At 38.5% G+C, this 17,581-nt stretch overlaps 1 protein-coding gene across 3 annotated transcripts in view; it reads left to right on the forward strand.

The window, feature by feature from the left end:
• LOC306873238 (protein FAM13A-like) overlaps positions 1-17,581 on the forward strand; it is a 46,111-nt gene that overhangs the window by 27,130 nt on the left and 1,400 nt on the right. Inside the window, exons 10-24 of one of the 3 annotated variants that reach the window (XM_079422364.1) lie at positions 539-580; positions 734-898; positions 2,049-2,208; positions 3,600-3,661; positions 4,067-4,106; positions 8,169-8,271; positions 12,336-12,552; positions 12,641-12,779; positions 12,958-13,039; positions 13,271-13,476; positions 13,570-13,653; positions 13,759-13,854; positions 15,786-15,869; positions 16,310-16,506; positions 17,392-17,493. In XM_079422364.1, the coding sequence (XP_079278490.1) occupies positions 539-580; positions 734-898; positions 2,049-2,208; positions 3,600-3,661; positions 4,067-4,106; positions 8,169-8,271; positions 12,336-12,552; positions 12,641-12,779; positions 12,958-13,039; positions 13,271-13,476; positions 13,570-13,653; positions 13,759-13,854; positions 15,786-15,869; positions 16,310-16,506; positions 17,392-17,493 (1,779 nt within the window). Of the gene's footprint in view, positions 1-538; positions 581-733; positions 899-2,048; positions 2,209-3,599; positions 3,662-4,066; positions 4,107-8,168; positions 8,272-12,335; positions 12,553-12,637; positions 12,780-12,957; positions 13,040-13,270; positions 13,477-13,569; positions 13,654-13,758; positions 13,855-15,785; positions 15,870-16,309; positions 16,507-17,391; positions 17,494-17,581 lie in introns of all 3 variants that reach the window. The other 2 variants (XM_079422365.1, XM_079422366.1) reach the window with 2 other exon arrangements.

Genomic DNA, 17,581 nt, shown 5'->3' on the forward strand with positions numbered 1-17,581 from the left:
AGCCGCTATTTTTACTGTGAAGTCATTTTCTGGAACTATCTTTCCAGTCTACAAGTATTTAACTTTGTTTTTTTTTTTGGTAAATAGTATTTGTTTCTCTGATTTGGATGGTCGGTTGAGTTCAACAAACCAAAGATTTTTTGGCTTCAGTGACAGTGAGTTCAGAGCAGAACATAATGATATTTTACGTCAAAAGAAAAAGAAGATTAGCACAAAAATACATTGAAGTAGCTCCTTAGAGACACAGGCCTCCAATGCAATACTCACTTTAAGGATCCAAAATCAATTGTAGACTGCAAGGAAAAAGATTCAGACATTTACTTTGTAATGTATGTATGTAATGTAATGTATTGAGGCAAAAGTTGTAGTTAATAGTGGAATTGGTCCCTAAACTTAAATGTGATATATATATATATATATATATATATATATAACTATATTACTTTTGTGCGTTTCTCATTGGATACAGTTGGATGAAATTGATGCTAAATTTAATAATTCAGCATAATCTCTCTTCTTTGTTTTTCTCTTTCTTTAGCTCACAGATCTCTCCCGGACACTGCAGACCTGAATTAACAAAGTAAGCTATTATACAGAGCCTTATATGAGAATTTAAATTATTTTAATAAGTGATTAGTCAATCTTCTGAATAGCCAGAAGAGTTCCATTGTTCATGTAATTAAAGCAATCATCGTTTGACCGTTGACATGTCTTTCTCTCTCTCTCGGCCCAGTTTTCTGGAGAAGACCATTCGCTCAGCGGTCGAGCAACACCTCTTCAACTCACACATGCAGGGTCAGAGTTCAGAGGGCTTGCGTCCGACTGCCCACTCTTCATCTCCTGTGACAACAGCCCGAGAGAGGAGGAGACATCTACGAGAACAAGAGGAGAACTTCAGGTAAGAGCTGGTTTCTCCTGAAATACAGCTATTTTTGGGCTCTCTCTTTACTCCAAATGGCATGGTAGCTTGTCTGTGCAACCAGTTAACCAGGTCATTACAGAAAGTCCTGTGAATTATTTTTTTTTTAGTCAATGTTTCATGTTTCTCGGTTGCTCAAGATGTTTTTCCGATCATCAAGAACAGTTTCATCAACTTGCATTGGCAGTTTTGCTGCAGTTAATATCTTTGATGCTGATCTGCAACTCCCACAATAATTAGCAAGTCTTTTGATGTCATTGTGAATGCACTGAATTGACTAGAATAACTATATATACTACTAGTATTCAAAACTTTGGGGTCAGTAGGATTTTTTTTTATGGTTTTATTCAGCAAGGATGAATTAAATTGATCAGAAGTTACAGTAAAGACATCTATAATATTACGGAGGATTTCTATTTCTACTAAATGCTGTTCTTTTGAACTTTCTATTCATCAGAGAATCCTTAAATATATCATAGTTTTTGCAAAAAATATTTAGCAGCACAGCTGTTTTGAACATTGATAATATAATTAATTATAAATTACATTTACCATGTATTTTATTTAAAACATTTTTATATTAAAACATACAAAAACATTGAAAATGTGTAATGTCCAACTTTCCACAGCTGGCACTGGGGTTTATGGATATCAGTCGATTGCTGAAAATCTTAAAATGGCCAAATGTCTGCAAACCAACCAGTCTAGCTAAAATACTGTATAATTGATCTATCACTAATTGTAACCTAGCAGAAGTATTTAGTTAATCCCATATTATTACAGTGATTTGATAAAACGTGGATTAGTAATGATCCATTCCAGCTTGGGTCATTGCTTGCTGGCTGGATCTCTGAGCGATCGAACTAATCCTGTTGACAGGAACTCCGAGCAAATTATCCACAGAGTCACTGAAAACATTAGATTAGTGGCTCAGCAGTTGTGCTGTGTGACACAAACTGATCCAACTCAAGAGACAGATGTAAATAAACAGTCAGATGAGGCATCACAGCAACAGCTTCATTTCTGCTCCGCTCTTATGAGTTGATCCCTTGAGTAAAGGGCAAGCACAGAAAGTCCTCGTCTCGTGTTCAATCTGTGATGTCTGAAAGCGAACCTGTGTCTTTCTCAGGGTCGAGGGTGATAAAGAGAACGTCCCGTCTCCGGGAGTGAGGGTCACAGAGGAGGGTGACAGGCATCTGCTGCTGCCGCCACACGAGGCTCTGAGGTACAGGAAGCCCAAACACAGTCCCACACTGACCGAGCTCTCAGACAACCAGGACACCCCCACCGTAAGTGTGTTTTTTTTAGGCTTATCTCCATTCTCTTTTTCTTCCTGCAAGCATCACTATTACTAGTGCTCATACTAAGTGGGAGAGATTTCAACAAATCCAACTTCAACTCGTCCAGCAGTTGTTATGCTACAGAAATGAAGCAATATGCATACAATTTTTGTATGGCGAACCAAAAAATGGGTTATTTTTACTTGGGCCAGTAAGCAACCACTTAGCAACAGCCCAACAACCACTTAATGACAGTAAAAACCACTTGGATTGTATCCAAATGGTATTTTAAATACCCATTTCTGGGTAATGCTTTATAACATTTATACAACTTGAAATGTTTAAAAGGTATTAGTATATGTAATTAACAAATAATGATGAATTCTAGCTCACGGCACCTAATACATGAACTAATGTTAAAACTAATATATATATATATATAACCAATAATGGTAAATTCACAATACCTAATGCAGTAACTAAGATTAATGTCAATAGTTCACCAGAAATAGAGAGCAAATTATCTTTATTTACTTGCTATAATGTCATTCCAAACATTAATGACTGAAGCAAAAATATGAAATAATGCATGGTAGTAACAGCTAATTATCTTGAAATCCTTTTTGTCCTTGCTCATGGGAGACAGCACATAATGCATCTCTGTGGAAAAGCAGAGGTAAATTGCAGGGCTTGCTTTTATCGGAGCAGTGTTTTGACGAGGACCTCTTGCTGACTCATGTTTATGCTGTTAGGTGTGTGTTTGGATTCTGGATTCACCTCAGCAGATCAGACCACAATGTTCAAAGCATTAGTTGGTACACCACAGTGACGTGCATTACACACCATTACAGATGTTTTGGTAATGTCTCCATTTTACTAAAACATCTCTTGGTCAACTTGCGGTCGACCAATACGGGTTTTTTAATGGCAGATGACCAATATAATTAGATATATAGTTTGAAATGTAAACAAAAATCTAACACCACATTTTTTTTTTAATTGAAAATGTAAACCTAAAATGAAAGCGAACATGTTAAATTTTAAATGCTAAGACGTTTTCATTAGTTTTTAAATCTACATTTCACTGAAACTGTTTTTCTCCTAGATTTTATAATGAAAACATTGGACCCTACAGTATATTGTTGAATTTAAGTGAACATTATATTTATTTAAAATCCACTTCTTTGCCTAGACTGTAGATATTTGTAGTTACACTTGGTGGATACTGGTTGGTTAAATAGTATGTCACTTTGATTGCTGAAAACTGGTACATGCAACCTAGGTAATACGATAGGACATTAGCACACTTTTTTTCACCTTGCTATTCTGAAAAACTTATTTATTTATCCTTCTATTAACATAATAAGAAGATACATGTTTTGTTTTTCTTTTAAATCTAGCCAATGGAATGCCAAGGACCTGATAGAAATTGTACGGAAAATATGGCGTCAGCTGATTACAGGTATTTAGACCCTCTAAATTCATTATCTGTAATTCTATGTATGTTAGGAAGTAGAACTAACTTGCACTCAAAACTTTCTCCCTGGTCCAAAAAGACCATCGGTTCAAACTAAGCTTGTAAAACAGAGCCCTGAAATCAGAAATTTGAAAACATTACAATATGATTGCCCACATTTACTAAACATATTTAGTGGTCATAAATTATGGAGGAAGTAGAACAGATACTGTTATTCCTAAACACCAGAAGAATAAATGAACATAAGAGTAGGTGTGTGAAGGTCAAATCTTGTGCTGCTTCTGGTTGTGTGTAGCACCTACAGCTCTGCACACTGGATTCTGAAGAACATCTGCATTTGAAACATCTGCATTCTTTTATAATATCACTAATGAATCCTCTTGTTTTCAGGAGGAACCATCAAAAGGACAATGGCTTGCATTCAGTTCAGGTAAGTTTAGTTCAATTTAATTTTCCTGTATCACATTTCCTGCCCTCATTTTCTTTCCTGCTTTGTATATCTTGTGGTCTGTTCTTACATTTGTGCACTGTTCACAGTGACAGATTTACTGTGACAAGTTCTTGTAATCACATCCTTGCATTTGTAAAGAAATAATGTAGATGAACAACATTCTTGTTGAGTCTTGAGAGACTTGTTGCAGATGAGAGGACACCTGCAGGAAGGACAACAAATAGACAGCCGAACTAAATCTTTTGGCTTGTGTCATTTGATATGGTTGATACATGTCAACATTGATATACATTAACAGATCTCTGGATAAAGGGATTAGAAGAGCATTTGAAATGTTTCCAAACTGTCTGTTGGTGTTACTGTGAGAACATCCTGGATTTGTTGGACCACCACCTACCCTTACCCCTGATGTCAGGCCATCTGGGCTCTGGCGCCATTTATGCCAGTGTGCCAATGGACCTTCTGCTTTAGTCGTCTACCTGCATGTTCAGTCCAAGCGGTTTATAAAGCTGTTGCACATTGTTGGTTGTCCTCCTAGAACTGATATACAGTAGCCCCAAAAAAGTATTTGGACACTTAAGTTAAACGAATTGCATTGCATTATATATAGTAACAAATGGCAGTCTAATTTTTGCACACACTATTAAAAATAAAGGTTCTTTATTAGCATCGATGCTTCCATGAAGAACCTTTAATATCCACGGAACCTTTCCATTCCACTAAAAGTTGTTCATATAGTGGAAAATAAGAAGGAAATTAATCTTCAGCTTATTCAAATGTTATTAACTTTAAGAAAAAAGATAGTTTATTTAAGAACTGATCAGTGAAAGGTTTTTTGGGGGGGAACCAAAAATGGATTTATGGCATTGCTTAAATTTTATGAGTGTAGTTGTTTTAAAAATAACAAACATCTTGAAATGTAGATTTTCACTTAAAGTGAATTGAAGTGAAGTGCTATTGTTCTTTTATAATGAATGTCGCTCGGTTTATTTAACTGATGCAATGACATTCATTCATTTTTAAGAGTGACTCGAGCATCCAAAAACTTAAAGAGTCAATGAAAGAGTTGATATAGTCGCAAACATCCTGTGATCAAATTTCTGTATTTATGGTTCGGCCTGTAAAATAATCCAGTCTAAAACAATTCAGTTCCTTTCTCTTCATCTTCCAAAGACGTTTGTAACGTTCTCCTAAAAACATGCAGACTTTGTTTATTTTTTAACAAGGAATATTGGTTTTGTTCAGCCCAGCTTGATCTGTGCTCATTGTGATGTTGCATACATGTTGAATCAGTGTGTAACTGCATGTCGTCAGAGGTGTAAAAAGTACTCAGTGAAACTTTTACTCCATTAAAAGTACAAGTATCTGGCCAAAAACATACTTGAGTAAAAGTAAAAAAGTACAACTTTACTTAAGAAAAGTACTTCTTTTTTTCTAAAAGACATACAGAAGAAAATGAAACAAAATGCAATGGCACAGGTCAAACACGTATATCTAGTGCAGAAATAACAATTCAAATGCAGCACAGCGGAACACACACACACAGAAAAATAGCAGGGAAAGGGATTAAAAGGAAACTCCATCCTTCCCACCCTCATGTATATATGATATATATACCAATGATCATTGGTTCTCATGTCAAGCATGCACGATTGTGCTTCCGTTTCCCATATTTAATGTGCATAAGATAAAATAGAAAATGTAATGTACTTTTTAAGTTGAAAAAAATTGTAAGGAGAAAAAAGTACTGTTTTTTTCTTCAGAAATGTAATCAAGTAAAAGTATAAGTAGTCAGTTTAAATTGTACTTGATTACTGTATTAAGTATTATTTTGGGGGATTTTTACTTTATTCAAGTACAATTACTCAATTATTTTACACCTTTGCATGTCGTGCGTGAGATCTCACTCCTTCATGCACTCCAACAGTCATGTACCCAGCTGTGACACGTATGCAGTGCATCGTGGTATAAGAGCTTGTCACGTATTTGATGGTGGCAGCTGATTAGAATTTTTTCCGTGAACGTGTTGAAAAGCACAATCCTTTACTAATATGCAGAGCTTTATCAGTTAACCACAGTGTTTATGAAAAGTAATATTAAAGCTATACAGAGAATGTCAATTTATTAAATAATTTAAGTTTTATTTGCGATTTAAATGATCTTTCACACGCTTTCATTTTCGCTTTTAAGATGCATTTAGTAATTGTGTCATTTTATAAGTATTATATAGAAAGAAAATAGTCGTGACGAGAAATTTGCACAACTTTTTAACGCATTCCCTTCCAACTTTCTTTCAACAAAAACTTCAGTTTGAGTTTCTAGACCAGATTACTGCTGTTTTGGCATCTCTGGATATGATGAGATTCCTAGATTGAAATATTTATATCCATAATAACTCAAATCTCATCAGTAATCAGCAATATAATCTTATTAGTTGTCACCTCTTTAATCACGACGTGAACAGGTGATGACAAGAAGATTATCTGTTGATTGTCCTTGATTGGAGAGATTTTAAGCAATGTTTTTCTGGGCCAAACATCATGTGAAAGCTGCAAATCTACTGAAAGCCTGTTGATCCAAGTCAACTGACTTCCACCACTTAAAGTCGTTTACGTCATCGTTTCAGCAAAAGCATGCAGACGTTGTATATACATTAAGTTTACGTTCCTATTGTAAGCACGTCCTTGTTTTAAGAGAGCAGTTGGACTGTGTGTGAACTGGTGTTAGTTTTGATGAGTGTGCATTTGTGCAGTTTGGCACGTTTGTGACCCTGGGTCACAAAACCAGTCATAAGTAGCATGGGTGTATTTGTAGCAATAGCCAACCATATAATGTCATTATTCATTATTAGATCATGTTCCATGAAGATACTTTGTAAATTTCCTACCGTAAATATATCAAAACTTAATTTTTTATTAGTAATATGCATTGCTAAGAACTTAATTTGGACAACTTTAAAGGTGATTTTCTCAACATTTTAGATTTTTTTTTGCACCATCAGATTCCAGATTTTCAAATAGTTGCATCTCGACCAAATATTGTCCTACCCTAACAAACCATACATCAATGGAAAAGCTTATTTATTCAGCATTCAGATACAAATATCAATTTCAAAATATTTACCCTTATGACTTGTTTTGTGGTCCAAGGTCACATTTGTATGTGAATTTAACAGATATCGTTCCTTATCTCTATTGGTAATAAAATCACATCTCTTAGCAGGCTGCCATGGACATTTTACACAGCCATGTGCAGAACTATTAACAGCACAAAGTCCTGTTCCCATGTTTGGATTGATACAATATCAGCAGTGTTGCAATTATGGACCATGATGAGCATGTTATGAAAATCACAATGCCAAAAATAGCACGTTTGCAATGGCACAAGTGCTTTTCAAATCCAGTAGCATTAGCACGAGTAAGCCCCGTCTACCTTAATATATCGGTAAACGGGACTTTCAGTCATGCTGTCAGTAATGCGGGGCATGTAGTGAGGAAAAGGCCCCCCTCTGCTCCAAAAATAGACCCCGTCCCACGCCCCAGAGCCGGAAGTGTGTGTTTGTGCGAACGACCGAGTTGCACATGTATTCCCTCAGTTTTAATATTGAACAATCACATAGGAGGGGCCGTGTGGGTGCAGACAGATCTAATCCAAATAAATAGGGAAGAGTTTCGGAAATGCTAAAGTGAGAAATCGGGAAGGCATTTCGGACTGCAATCTGTATGCGTGCTCTGCATGTTCCCCCTCTCTCTCTCTCTTTGGGAAACACAGACAGGGAGGGGTGGAGAGAGAGAGAGAGAGAGAGAGAGAAAAGAACATAAAATTAGCCACACCTACCCTGAAAGGAAGGTGGGTGGGGTTTGAGCAGGGCAGGCAGCCAATCATCAGGTAGGGGTTTGTCCCGCAGCGCCGCCCCCCTGCCTCCTCCCAGCCTGTAAGTAGACAGGGGCAGGCACAGGCAAGGGTATTGCTCAACTTAAGAAGCGCACTGCCCCCACTCTGGTGTAGTTGGTGTTTATCCTCCACTCTCTTCTCTGCTAGACGCCTGCCATGAAGATCCAGGAGGCTCTTAGTGGCGCAGAGCCGTGTGATGATGTCCCTCGACTGGACCTGTCTACTCTAACGGACGACAGTAACTGGGCAGGTCAGTGTTTAAAAAAAAAAAAAAAAAAAGAAAAAGTATTTGTCTCTCTCTGCACATGGGCGGCAGCTGCAAGTCTGCCTTGCCCACATTCTGTCCTCATGCAGTGGATCTTAAGTCATTTAACATAGGAAGAAGATTAGTAGCAGTCTGCAAGCTGTTTTCCTCTTCATGTTCTGGATATGGTGTAATGTTTAATCTAAGAGAGGCTTATTTTGCATTGCAACAGAGTGCTAGCGATGCTTTTTTTCTCTGCATGTTTGTTGTAAATATTGAGGTTGGAGCCACAGATTGGTGCTTCTTGAAAGCCCTGCCATGTCCCTGGAGAATTTTGACTCGGATGCCTCTGGGATTTATTGAGTTTGTGCTGGATTCATCTGCGGTTCTTGCAGTTGCATGTTTTTTCCCCCCTCCCTACACTTCCCCTTTAGCCATAATCCTGTGTTTGTAAACACTAGACAGGCTATTGATTTGCATATTTGTGCTTTTTTGTTTATTCATCATAATTTTTAAGATAAAATAGATTAAAATGAAATGGCTATTTTATGTTATTTTTAAAAATGTAGATTCTGGGAAATTATTGTTTATTTATTGTTCATGTCGCCTGAGATTTAATTGAATTTTGATGTATAGATTAATGCACTTTTTGTTTATTCATTCTGCTTGTCTTTTTTTAAACATTAATTTATATATATAATTTAATTTAATTTTAGTGTATAGATTAATACATAGATTTTGCTTATCATTTTTAGCATTAATATCATTAATATTAATCTAATGAATCATCTGTGTATAACACCATGTTTTATGCAAGCAGTGCACAGAACTTCACTGAGCAGATGCATCTGAATAAACTGGATGTTATCATTTATTTGATGCATTTTCACAGCTGCTGCATTTCAGTCAAGTTTAGGATTCACAGAATTTGTCATCTTCAGTGTTGGAACTAGAAACAAGCAGATGTTTAGCTTTACAAGTGGAGGGCCTTATAGTCATAGCAACTGAGAAGTGAAACAGGAGGAGGTTTAAATCCAGGCGTCTGGGAGCTGTTGCTATGTGCACGTCACGTCTCGGCCTGTAAAACTTTTCATGTCTATGTACAATAGTCTCCTTTCCTTTTTCCTCTTCAGTTTGTGCAGCATGTGCCAGTTGTAGACTTGCACAAACATGCGCAAACACACCCCTTTTCACCATGACCTTGGAATATTTGTAGTGTACGGTCTCGGTGTTTAAGGAGGTCTGGCACGGACACACCCAAGACCATGAATGGCACATAGCATGTGGAGCAGCCCTGCTGAGAGGGTTGCCATGTTGATTCATAGTTACTCTTTGTAATGCTTAATATTGTGGTCATAGCCTCGGCAAAAGTCTCTATACTGTAGCATGGACTTTATGGCACCCTCTACTGAGAGCTTTACTCAGCTGCGTACATAATGACATATCTCGCTTGACACTTACACTAAGATGGTCAAAACATCGCCCTGTGGCTTTGCATGGTTTTTAAGGGTTTCTAAGAGTTTTTTCCCCAATTCATTTTAGTTTGGAATAGGCCTACAGTATGCATTGTGTAAAGTGCTATACTAGTGAATAAAATAGAATTCTGAATTTTTAAACATTTTAAGGCCGTTCTGTGTGCTTTTTGCATAGTTATACACAGATCTTTGCAATAAAGTTTGGTATGCTATGCAATCACATGATAACGATGAAAAATATGAGTTTTGGTGTGCTTTACAAATAAATAAACTGCTTCTTTTTGGGCCGCATTTTTCTAGTTTTTATGTTGCATATCCTAGCGGTTTAGTTTATGTTAAACAGAATGACTTAAGACGAACATGATGGAAAAAGGAACAATATTTATTTTGAAAAGTGCTATACAAATCAGTCATTTGAATAGTTTTGCGCAAATCCTATCAATTATGTTTGTTGTGCTTAGTGGAACAACTTGATTACAGATAACATGATGAAAAAGATAGCTTTGGGACAATATTTATTGTGAAAAGCGCTTTTGAATAAATATTTTGGGGGTAGTCAAAGTGCCGTATGTGCAGTTTCACCTAGTCATATACCACAAATCACAGAAATTTAGTTAGTTAAGTTTAGAAGAACAAAATATAATTTTAGAACAGCATTTTGAGGAGAGCTACACAAATCAGTAATTTGAATTGGAGTTTTCTGCAGTTAACCTAGTTATATTCGACAAATCCTAGCAATTATGTTTATGCTGCTTAATCATGCTTAATCACAGATATCATGATGAAATATATCAGCTTTATGTGTGGTAGAAATCTCTATACAAATAAAAGCAAAGGCCGTGTGCATGTTCTACAATTCTACAAATTGTAGCATTTAAGTTTATTATGCAAAGTGGAACAAAATCAAAGATGAAAAGCATAAATGATTATACAAGCTAAAATGTTTTTGGAAGCATATGCCTGCTTAATAGGAGCTCACGCGACTGTAAAATACAGTTGCACTAAAAGCAAACTGTTGCTCCATCTCATGGGAGTGGTCAAATCAGCGTTCAGGACGGTATGTAATGTTGAGCTGCCAGACCTTTGTCCCACTGTGGCCAGTGCCAAAGCATATTACGGTGACCCATTGCAGTGCCAAGAGGCAGCGGTTTTCCCATATGTTTGTCAGCTGTGATTTCCACAATCGTATTTCTCACTCCCTGCATTTTTGTCCGTCTCGCTTTCTTGAGTAAAATCTTTTCATTGGGCTGTTATCGCAATTGCCTCTTTCCTTTTGTCTTTCAGATTCTCACTTCTTTAGTGCCCCTTTCCTTGACTTTAAAAGCCTTTTGAAATCAAGTCACAATGAGGGTAAGGGCTGAGATCTGCTTTTGATAACAACTTGATATCCCTGAGCCCCATCTCTCACCAGTGACCTTTAAATGCTGCATGGAAACCCCATAAAACACCCCAAACATGCATGTACCCACCTAGCATCTAACAACCTGCAGCTTTTGAGGACAGGTACAGTAACATGTGCCTTTATTTATGTCCGCAATGGCCTACTGAGACTTTTTGTGAGTCTTTTAGTGAAAGGCCATCTTATACCACAGGCTTGGATGTATTATGCCGGCTCAACAAAATGGCTCCAAATGCGCCATTAGGGAGAGGTCCACCTGACCCATTAGCTTCTCAAGCATGACTGTAACAAGCACATGACACGGTACAAAAAGTGCAAAGAAGCTGTGGGAATTCAGGCTCTACCAGATTTTTGCACAGCATTTTGGAAAGCATGTTGAGCTGTTATGTTTGAGTGAGTGTGCATGGATTGAAATGATGGTATTTCTTTGACTGCAAAGCTTCATTCTTCTCTTTAAAAAAAATTGAAAAAATCTAGTGTATTTTTTCATCAAGTCCCATAAATTATTGACATGTAATGTTATTTTAGAGCTCAGTTGGTACATCAATAAAAAAAAGTTGTTATAGTAGGTACAAACACATTGTTTTACTGTTTGTCCTAATGAACGTCGCCTTGTGCAAACACTGAAGTTTTTACTTTCACTTCAGCGCTGTAAATATACCGATATCAACAGATAAGATCGAGTTTGATCCTTCATGCATGCCAGTTCCACAGGTCACTTTGCAGTCGGCGTTTATCGCAACATTTTTGTGGATGCATCATTAAATTGTCCTGACCTTTCTTTACGGTCACAGCATCTGCATAATAAACAAAATGGTCCGGTATTAAAGCATGTGCTCGCAATGTTTGAGTAATAACCTGTAGTGTGCAAAACTTAATCTTCAGAACACTGTCACTGTTTTATTTTATAGTCTACAATGAAAAGTAAAGTGTACTTTTTTGTGGTTTTGGCTATAACAGTCGACCTCCAGGATGCCAGAAATAACATCAAGGTCAATTGACTATCAGCCTAGTTAAAATTTAATATATACCAAAACATTTGGCTATATCAACAAAGACTAAATCTACCTTGTGGAAGTCTTGGTGCCAGTTCTTCCCTGTTTGGCTTGCTACTTACTGGGTGACTTGCTAAAATCCAGACACGCTGCTTTGTTATTTTCCTCCATATTAACACATGCATGTTTGCGTGTTGACAGAACCAGTCCCGGCCTACTCGTCGTGGCAAAGGGAGAGTATGGACCGCGAAGAAGCTCGTCTGTCACCTCACGCTGGTGGAAAGTTGATTCGCCAGCTCCTGGAGGAGGACAGCGACCCAATGGTCTCGCCGCGATTCTACGCTTATGGAGACGGTCAGCAGTTTCTGGATGACACTGAGGTTCCTCCATCTCCACCCAATGCCCACTCCTTTGTCAGGTAAAACCACAAACTCTTGCGAGGTCTGGAAGATTAAATACAGTATGTGTTTTAGAGGGTGATATTAATGATGTTCTCCATTCAGTAGGCGAAGAAGTTCATCATTAGGCTCCTGCGATGACGACCGGGAAGAGCTCACTTCAGCCCAGCTTTCAAAGCGGATCCACGTACTCAAGAAGAAGATCAGGAGGTTTGAGGAGAAGTTTGAGGAGGAGCGTAAATACAGGGTGAGCAATAATGACGCATCTGATTGCATGACCCACTTATAAACCAATCCCTTTCTAATCAATGAAGCAGTCTGAAAAACATTTTCTGTATACTATATATGCACCAATGCAAAAGTTCAATGCAAAATGTATTTAGCTAGATTTGCTACAGATACTGAGTTTAGTGTTTTCTCTACAGCCTTCACACAGCGACAAAGCCACCAATCCAGAGGTTCTGCGGTGGATGAATGAGCTGGCCAAGATGCGCAAAGATTTAAAAGGTATAAATGAAATTCCTCTTGCAAGAGCGATGGTTATCGTTATGAAAGTGATTTGAATGACATAAGCCACGCTAATCCAACCTTCACAATATTTTGTTTGAACAAAATGTCTCTGGTGTAATTTCTCCCTAACCTTTGTGGGTTGGGCCTACCAGGAAAACAACCCCTGATCTAATTTGCTCAGCTCATGGCTTGCAAAGTTCTTATAAACAAGTGGTTCTGGCTTCACAGATCACAAGTTGCTAAAGTCAGAAGAGGATTTGACGCCCATCCCCCGCCAGCGCAGCAACACTCTTCCCAAGAGCTTTGGATCTCAGCTGGAGAAGAAACCTACTGAGACCAAAGCCCCCAAACCCCCTGTAGAGAGCACGCTAGAGGCAGTTATGAACAAACTGCAGGAGAAACGCAAGGAGGCTGGCAGACCTGAAGACATTAAGGTGCGATTTCAAAGATTTTTGTTCTCCATTTGATCCTTTTTATTATAAACAAATGCATGAATCTTTAACATTTCATCCTTTGTTCTTCTTTAGGACATGACCCGTGAGCAGATAGGAGCAGAAAAAGTGGCCCTTCAGAAATCTCTACTATATTACGAGAACATCCATGGCAGACCAGTGAGTATGCAATTCTTCAAAAAAGTGCAATAAGTCCATCTTCTAAAGGTTAAGAACTTAAGTCGAGGTTGAGTTCAATGTCTCTCTTTCTGTCATCCTTTCTAGATCACCAAGAACGAGAGGCAGGTCATGAAGCCTCTATACGATCGGTACCGACTCATCAAACAGATCCTCTGCAGAGCGTCTGCCATTCCAGTCATTGTAAGTTCTGTTTTTCCAACATTTTTCTTGCTTTCCCTCTCCATTGTATCCTTGTGTCCCATTTTGGTTTCCCCATTTACTGGAGAAAACATTCAAGTAGGAGTTCATATACAGGAGGAGTGTCCAATCCTGCTTCTGGAGGGCCACTATCCTTCAGAGTTTAGCTCCAGTCTTAATCAAACACACCTGAACCAGCCAGGTCTTCAGGATACTTCCAGGCAGGTGTTTTGGGATAGTTTGGAGCCATACTCTGCAGGACACTGGCCCTCAAGGAGCAGAACTGAACACCCCTGGTTTAGAGTTCCAATTCCTGTGTTCCAAAACCTAGTGAGATACATGCGCTTCCAATGTTGAAGGCTGTTGCAAAAGATTATTATGCATCTTTATTATTCTGCCTTCTAAAATAGGTAATTTGGGCCATATTTAAGCCAGCATGATTCCTTCAAAGAATAATGTAGCACCCTTAAGAAAATTAACCATGGTTTTACAACAAATTAAACCAAAAAACAATGGTAACCACAAATTAACCATAGTTTTGCTACACTAACCATAGTTAACCATGGTATTTTTAGAACTGTTGTTATACAAATAATAATTTACACTCCAAAAAAACCATGGTTACTACACTTTTACTATAGTAAAACCGAGTGTGGTCAGCTTAGCAACATGCTAACATAATATAGCCTATTCAGTTTGCTGCCTATGTAGAGTGTAGAGTGTTCCAAATCGGTCACTTCCATGACAGAGTTGCTGCCCATGTAGGTAGTTGGCAGCAAGGCAGCTTGCTAAGTTTTGGAAAAAAGCTAATACTTATCCGAGCCACGTTAGTAGACATGCATAAGCTAGTGTTATAGTATTAAAGGCTAGCTAGCTGCCATTTCTACTTTATTCTTGAACTAAACCGTATGGATAAATCTCCACAGTATTAGTAGAGGAAATAGCATTAGCAGTAGCACAATATAAGCATTTAGCTGCAGTATTGATGCGGTGGGAGTGCTGGGGCTTGTTAGCGCCAATAAGCCTGTCTTTAGCAAGAGCTCAAGAGTAGCTCACTGAGGTCATATCCTGTAGCTGGATATTTGCAATAGTATTCCTTATAATTCTTAAGTCTCTTAGCATCAAACAGCCACCCTGGTCATATTCCCACACCGGTGATACGGTGTTTTCACTCTGCTTAATACAGTATGACATGTATGAACAAAAAACATCCCGAGTGCATGCAAATATTATACTAGTATGTTCCGGATTATGTAACACAAAATGGATATTACCATTATATAATACTTGAAAGCCTGATTATATTTGGTGGAACTTCTGTGTGCACTCATAAATTGTATTTTAGCTGTAGCTTCTCCATGTTTTAGTTAATGAGATGCTGCTCCAGGTAAATTTTTGATTAGCATCAGTTTGGGTTATCAATTTAACAGACCCATATGCCCAAAAAGAATGGTTCCCAATCCTGGTCCTGGAGAACCCCTAACACTACACAGTTTAAGCACACCTGATTTAACCCATCAGCTCATTAGTAAAGACTATGAGCATTTCAGATAAAAGAGACATAAAAAAATCTTGCAATATTGGAGGGTCTCCGGGACCAGGATTGGGAAACACTGCCCTAAAACATAGGTCTTCAATAGTTCTGGAGATCCACTATCCAGTCTAGTTCCAACCTTCTTCAACACACCTGCTTGGTCATCAAGTCATCCTGAAAACCTTGATTAACTTGTTCAGGTGTGTTTGATTAGGGCTGAAGCTAAAACTTGTAGAACAGTGTCTCCAGGAGCAGGGTTGAAGACCTCTGCCTTAAAATAATTGCCACCTTCAGATTTCATGGTTTATGTAACAAACCTTATAGTCCATTAGTGAGCCCAGCCCTGAGTGGGCTATGTGTAGTTTACCGGGTTGTAATGTCACTATTAACACCACCACAGGGCTCGCCTTCCAGCAAGTGCAGAGGCCCCCTGCTGCAGCCCATTATCGAGGGTGTACCAGCCCTATTCTTCAGCGACACCAAGGTGAAGAGCTATTACTGCTCAACCAACCAGTGATTCGGCTGACCCACCTCCTTCCCCACCACTAGTTTCCTCATTAACCTAATCATGAATCAGTAACTGCATGGGAGTGCTGTGAGATTCGACTCCTGCTGATTCCATTGCCTTTTGATCACACCCCTATTGGGTTTTGTATTAAAGAAAAACTCGAATCGGTAACTCGTGTAAGGCAGTGCACTAAATGCTCCAGTTAGAATGAATATAATTTACTGCACTGCTGGAGCACTGATGCTTTTCATTTGTACTAACTCTTATGACAGAAGCTTGATGCACAATGATTACTAAATGTCAGTGAGACTTGCCTTCTAAATCACTGTTACGCTTGATACTGCTCAGTCATGCTAGTGTAAACTCTCGAAGTTAAGCTGTAGTTGAGATAACCAGCACCATCTGCTCTTTTCCAGGAGGAGGAGGACGGCTCGGATGACGACAACGACACCAGGACACAGTTCATGGTCACGGTTAAGCCGGAACTGAGCATGCTGGGACTTCTCGACCAGCTGGATGAGGACACAGATGGTTTCATCTCGCCTGTTGATGAACTCTCGCCCTCCAAGAACACCACTGACATGAGATTGTCCAATTTGCATGCTGCTACCATGTAAGTATAAGGTTTAGAGATGAAAACCCATGTCTTAGGGCACTGACACACAAGATAATACTTGAAGAGAGCGTTTTGAGGATGTGGAAAAAGTCTGAATTCAAGTAGGAATATGCCAGATTTTTGAAAAACACCAAAAGTGAAGCAAATATTCGCATTGCATTATCGCTCTACATTACTTGCGGGATGTTTTTCGCAACACTTGCATGAATAAAATCATTGTTTTTTCTTATACAACTGGACGTGTCAAATCGGACGTGTCAATTTGCTGATTGGTTTGCGCAACAACGCATCATGCAAATTTCCCGCTCAAGTTGAAATTTTTCAACTTGCGCAGAAGACGCGGTTGAGGCGAATATCACGTTAGCGGCAATTGTGTTGCCCAATTCGCGTCTTTGTATGTAATCTACTTATGCAAATAATTCAATTCACTTTTAGTGTACACACACCATAACGACCAGGTCTCTTTCAAAAAAAGTGACTAACCTGGGCTGTTCCCCAAAAGCATTGTAAGCCCAAGTAGATCGTAGAGACCATTGGTGCCAATGGATTCTACAATCCATTTATGCTTAAGATGACTTTTTTTGGAAAAACAGCCCTAGCAAAATAAAGGTGTAAATTGTTCTCAACTTTTGGACGCGCGATGTAGCATCACTTTTCCTAACCCTTTGAAATAAAAGAATTTGGGATGTTCTCTGACCTACAATTCTTGTTCATAATCCATCTTTTGTGGAGTTACAAGGCCGAATATACAATAGGCTATACAAAAAAGTGAAATGTTCAGTATTATGTACCAACTATTGAAACCTTAAATGATTGCATTGTTGCTGTGGTGGGTTGAAAGAATCCTAAAACTTTCCACTCCTTCCCTAACCAAACACACAGGCAGGAACTTGTGGAGCAACTCCAGGAAGCCCGTGAAGAAAAGAAAAGAATCCGCAAAAACCTCCGTGAATTTGAGGATCAGTTCTTCAAACAGAACGGCAGGTAACGAAAACTTCCTCAATTTCATGTGCATGTTTGTTCTTAGAATTGTACATTTTCTTAAGCTTGAATCGGTCTCTACAGAGAGAAA

This window comes from Barbus barbus (assembly GCF_936440315.1).
Source record: "Barbus barbus genome assembly, chromosome: 7".
Classification (NCBI taxonomy): domain Eukaryota; kingdom Metazoa; phylum Chordata; class Actinopteri; order Cypriniformes; family Cyprinidae; genus Barbus; species Barbus barbus.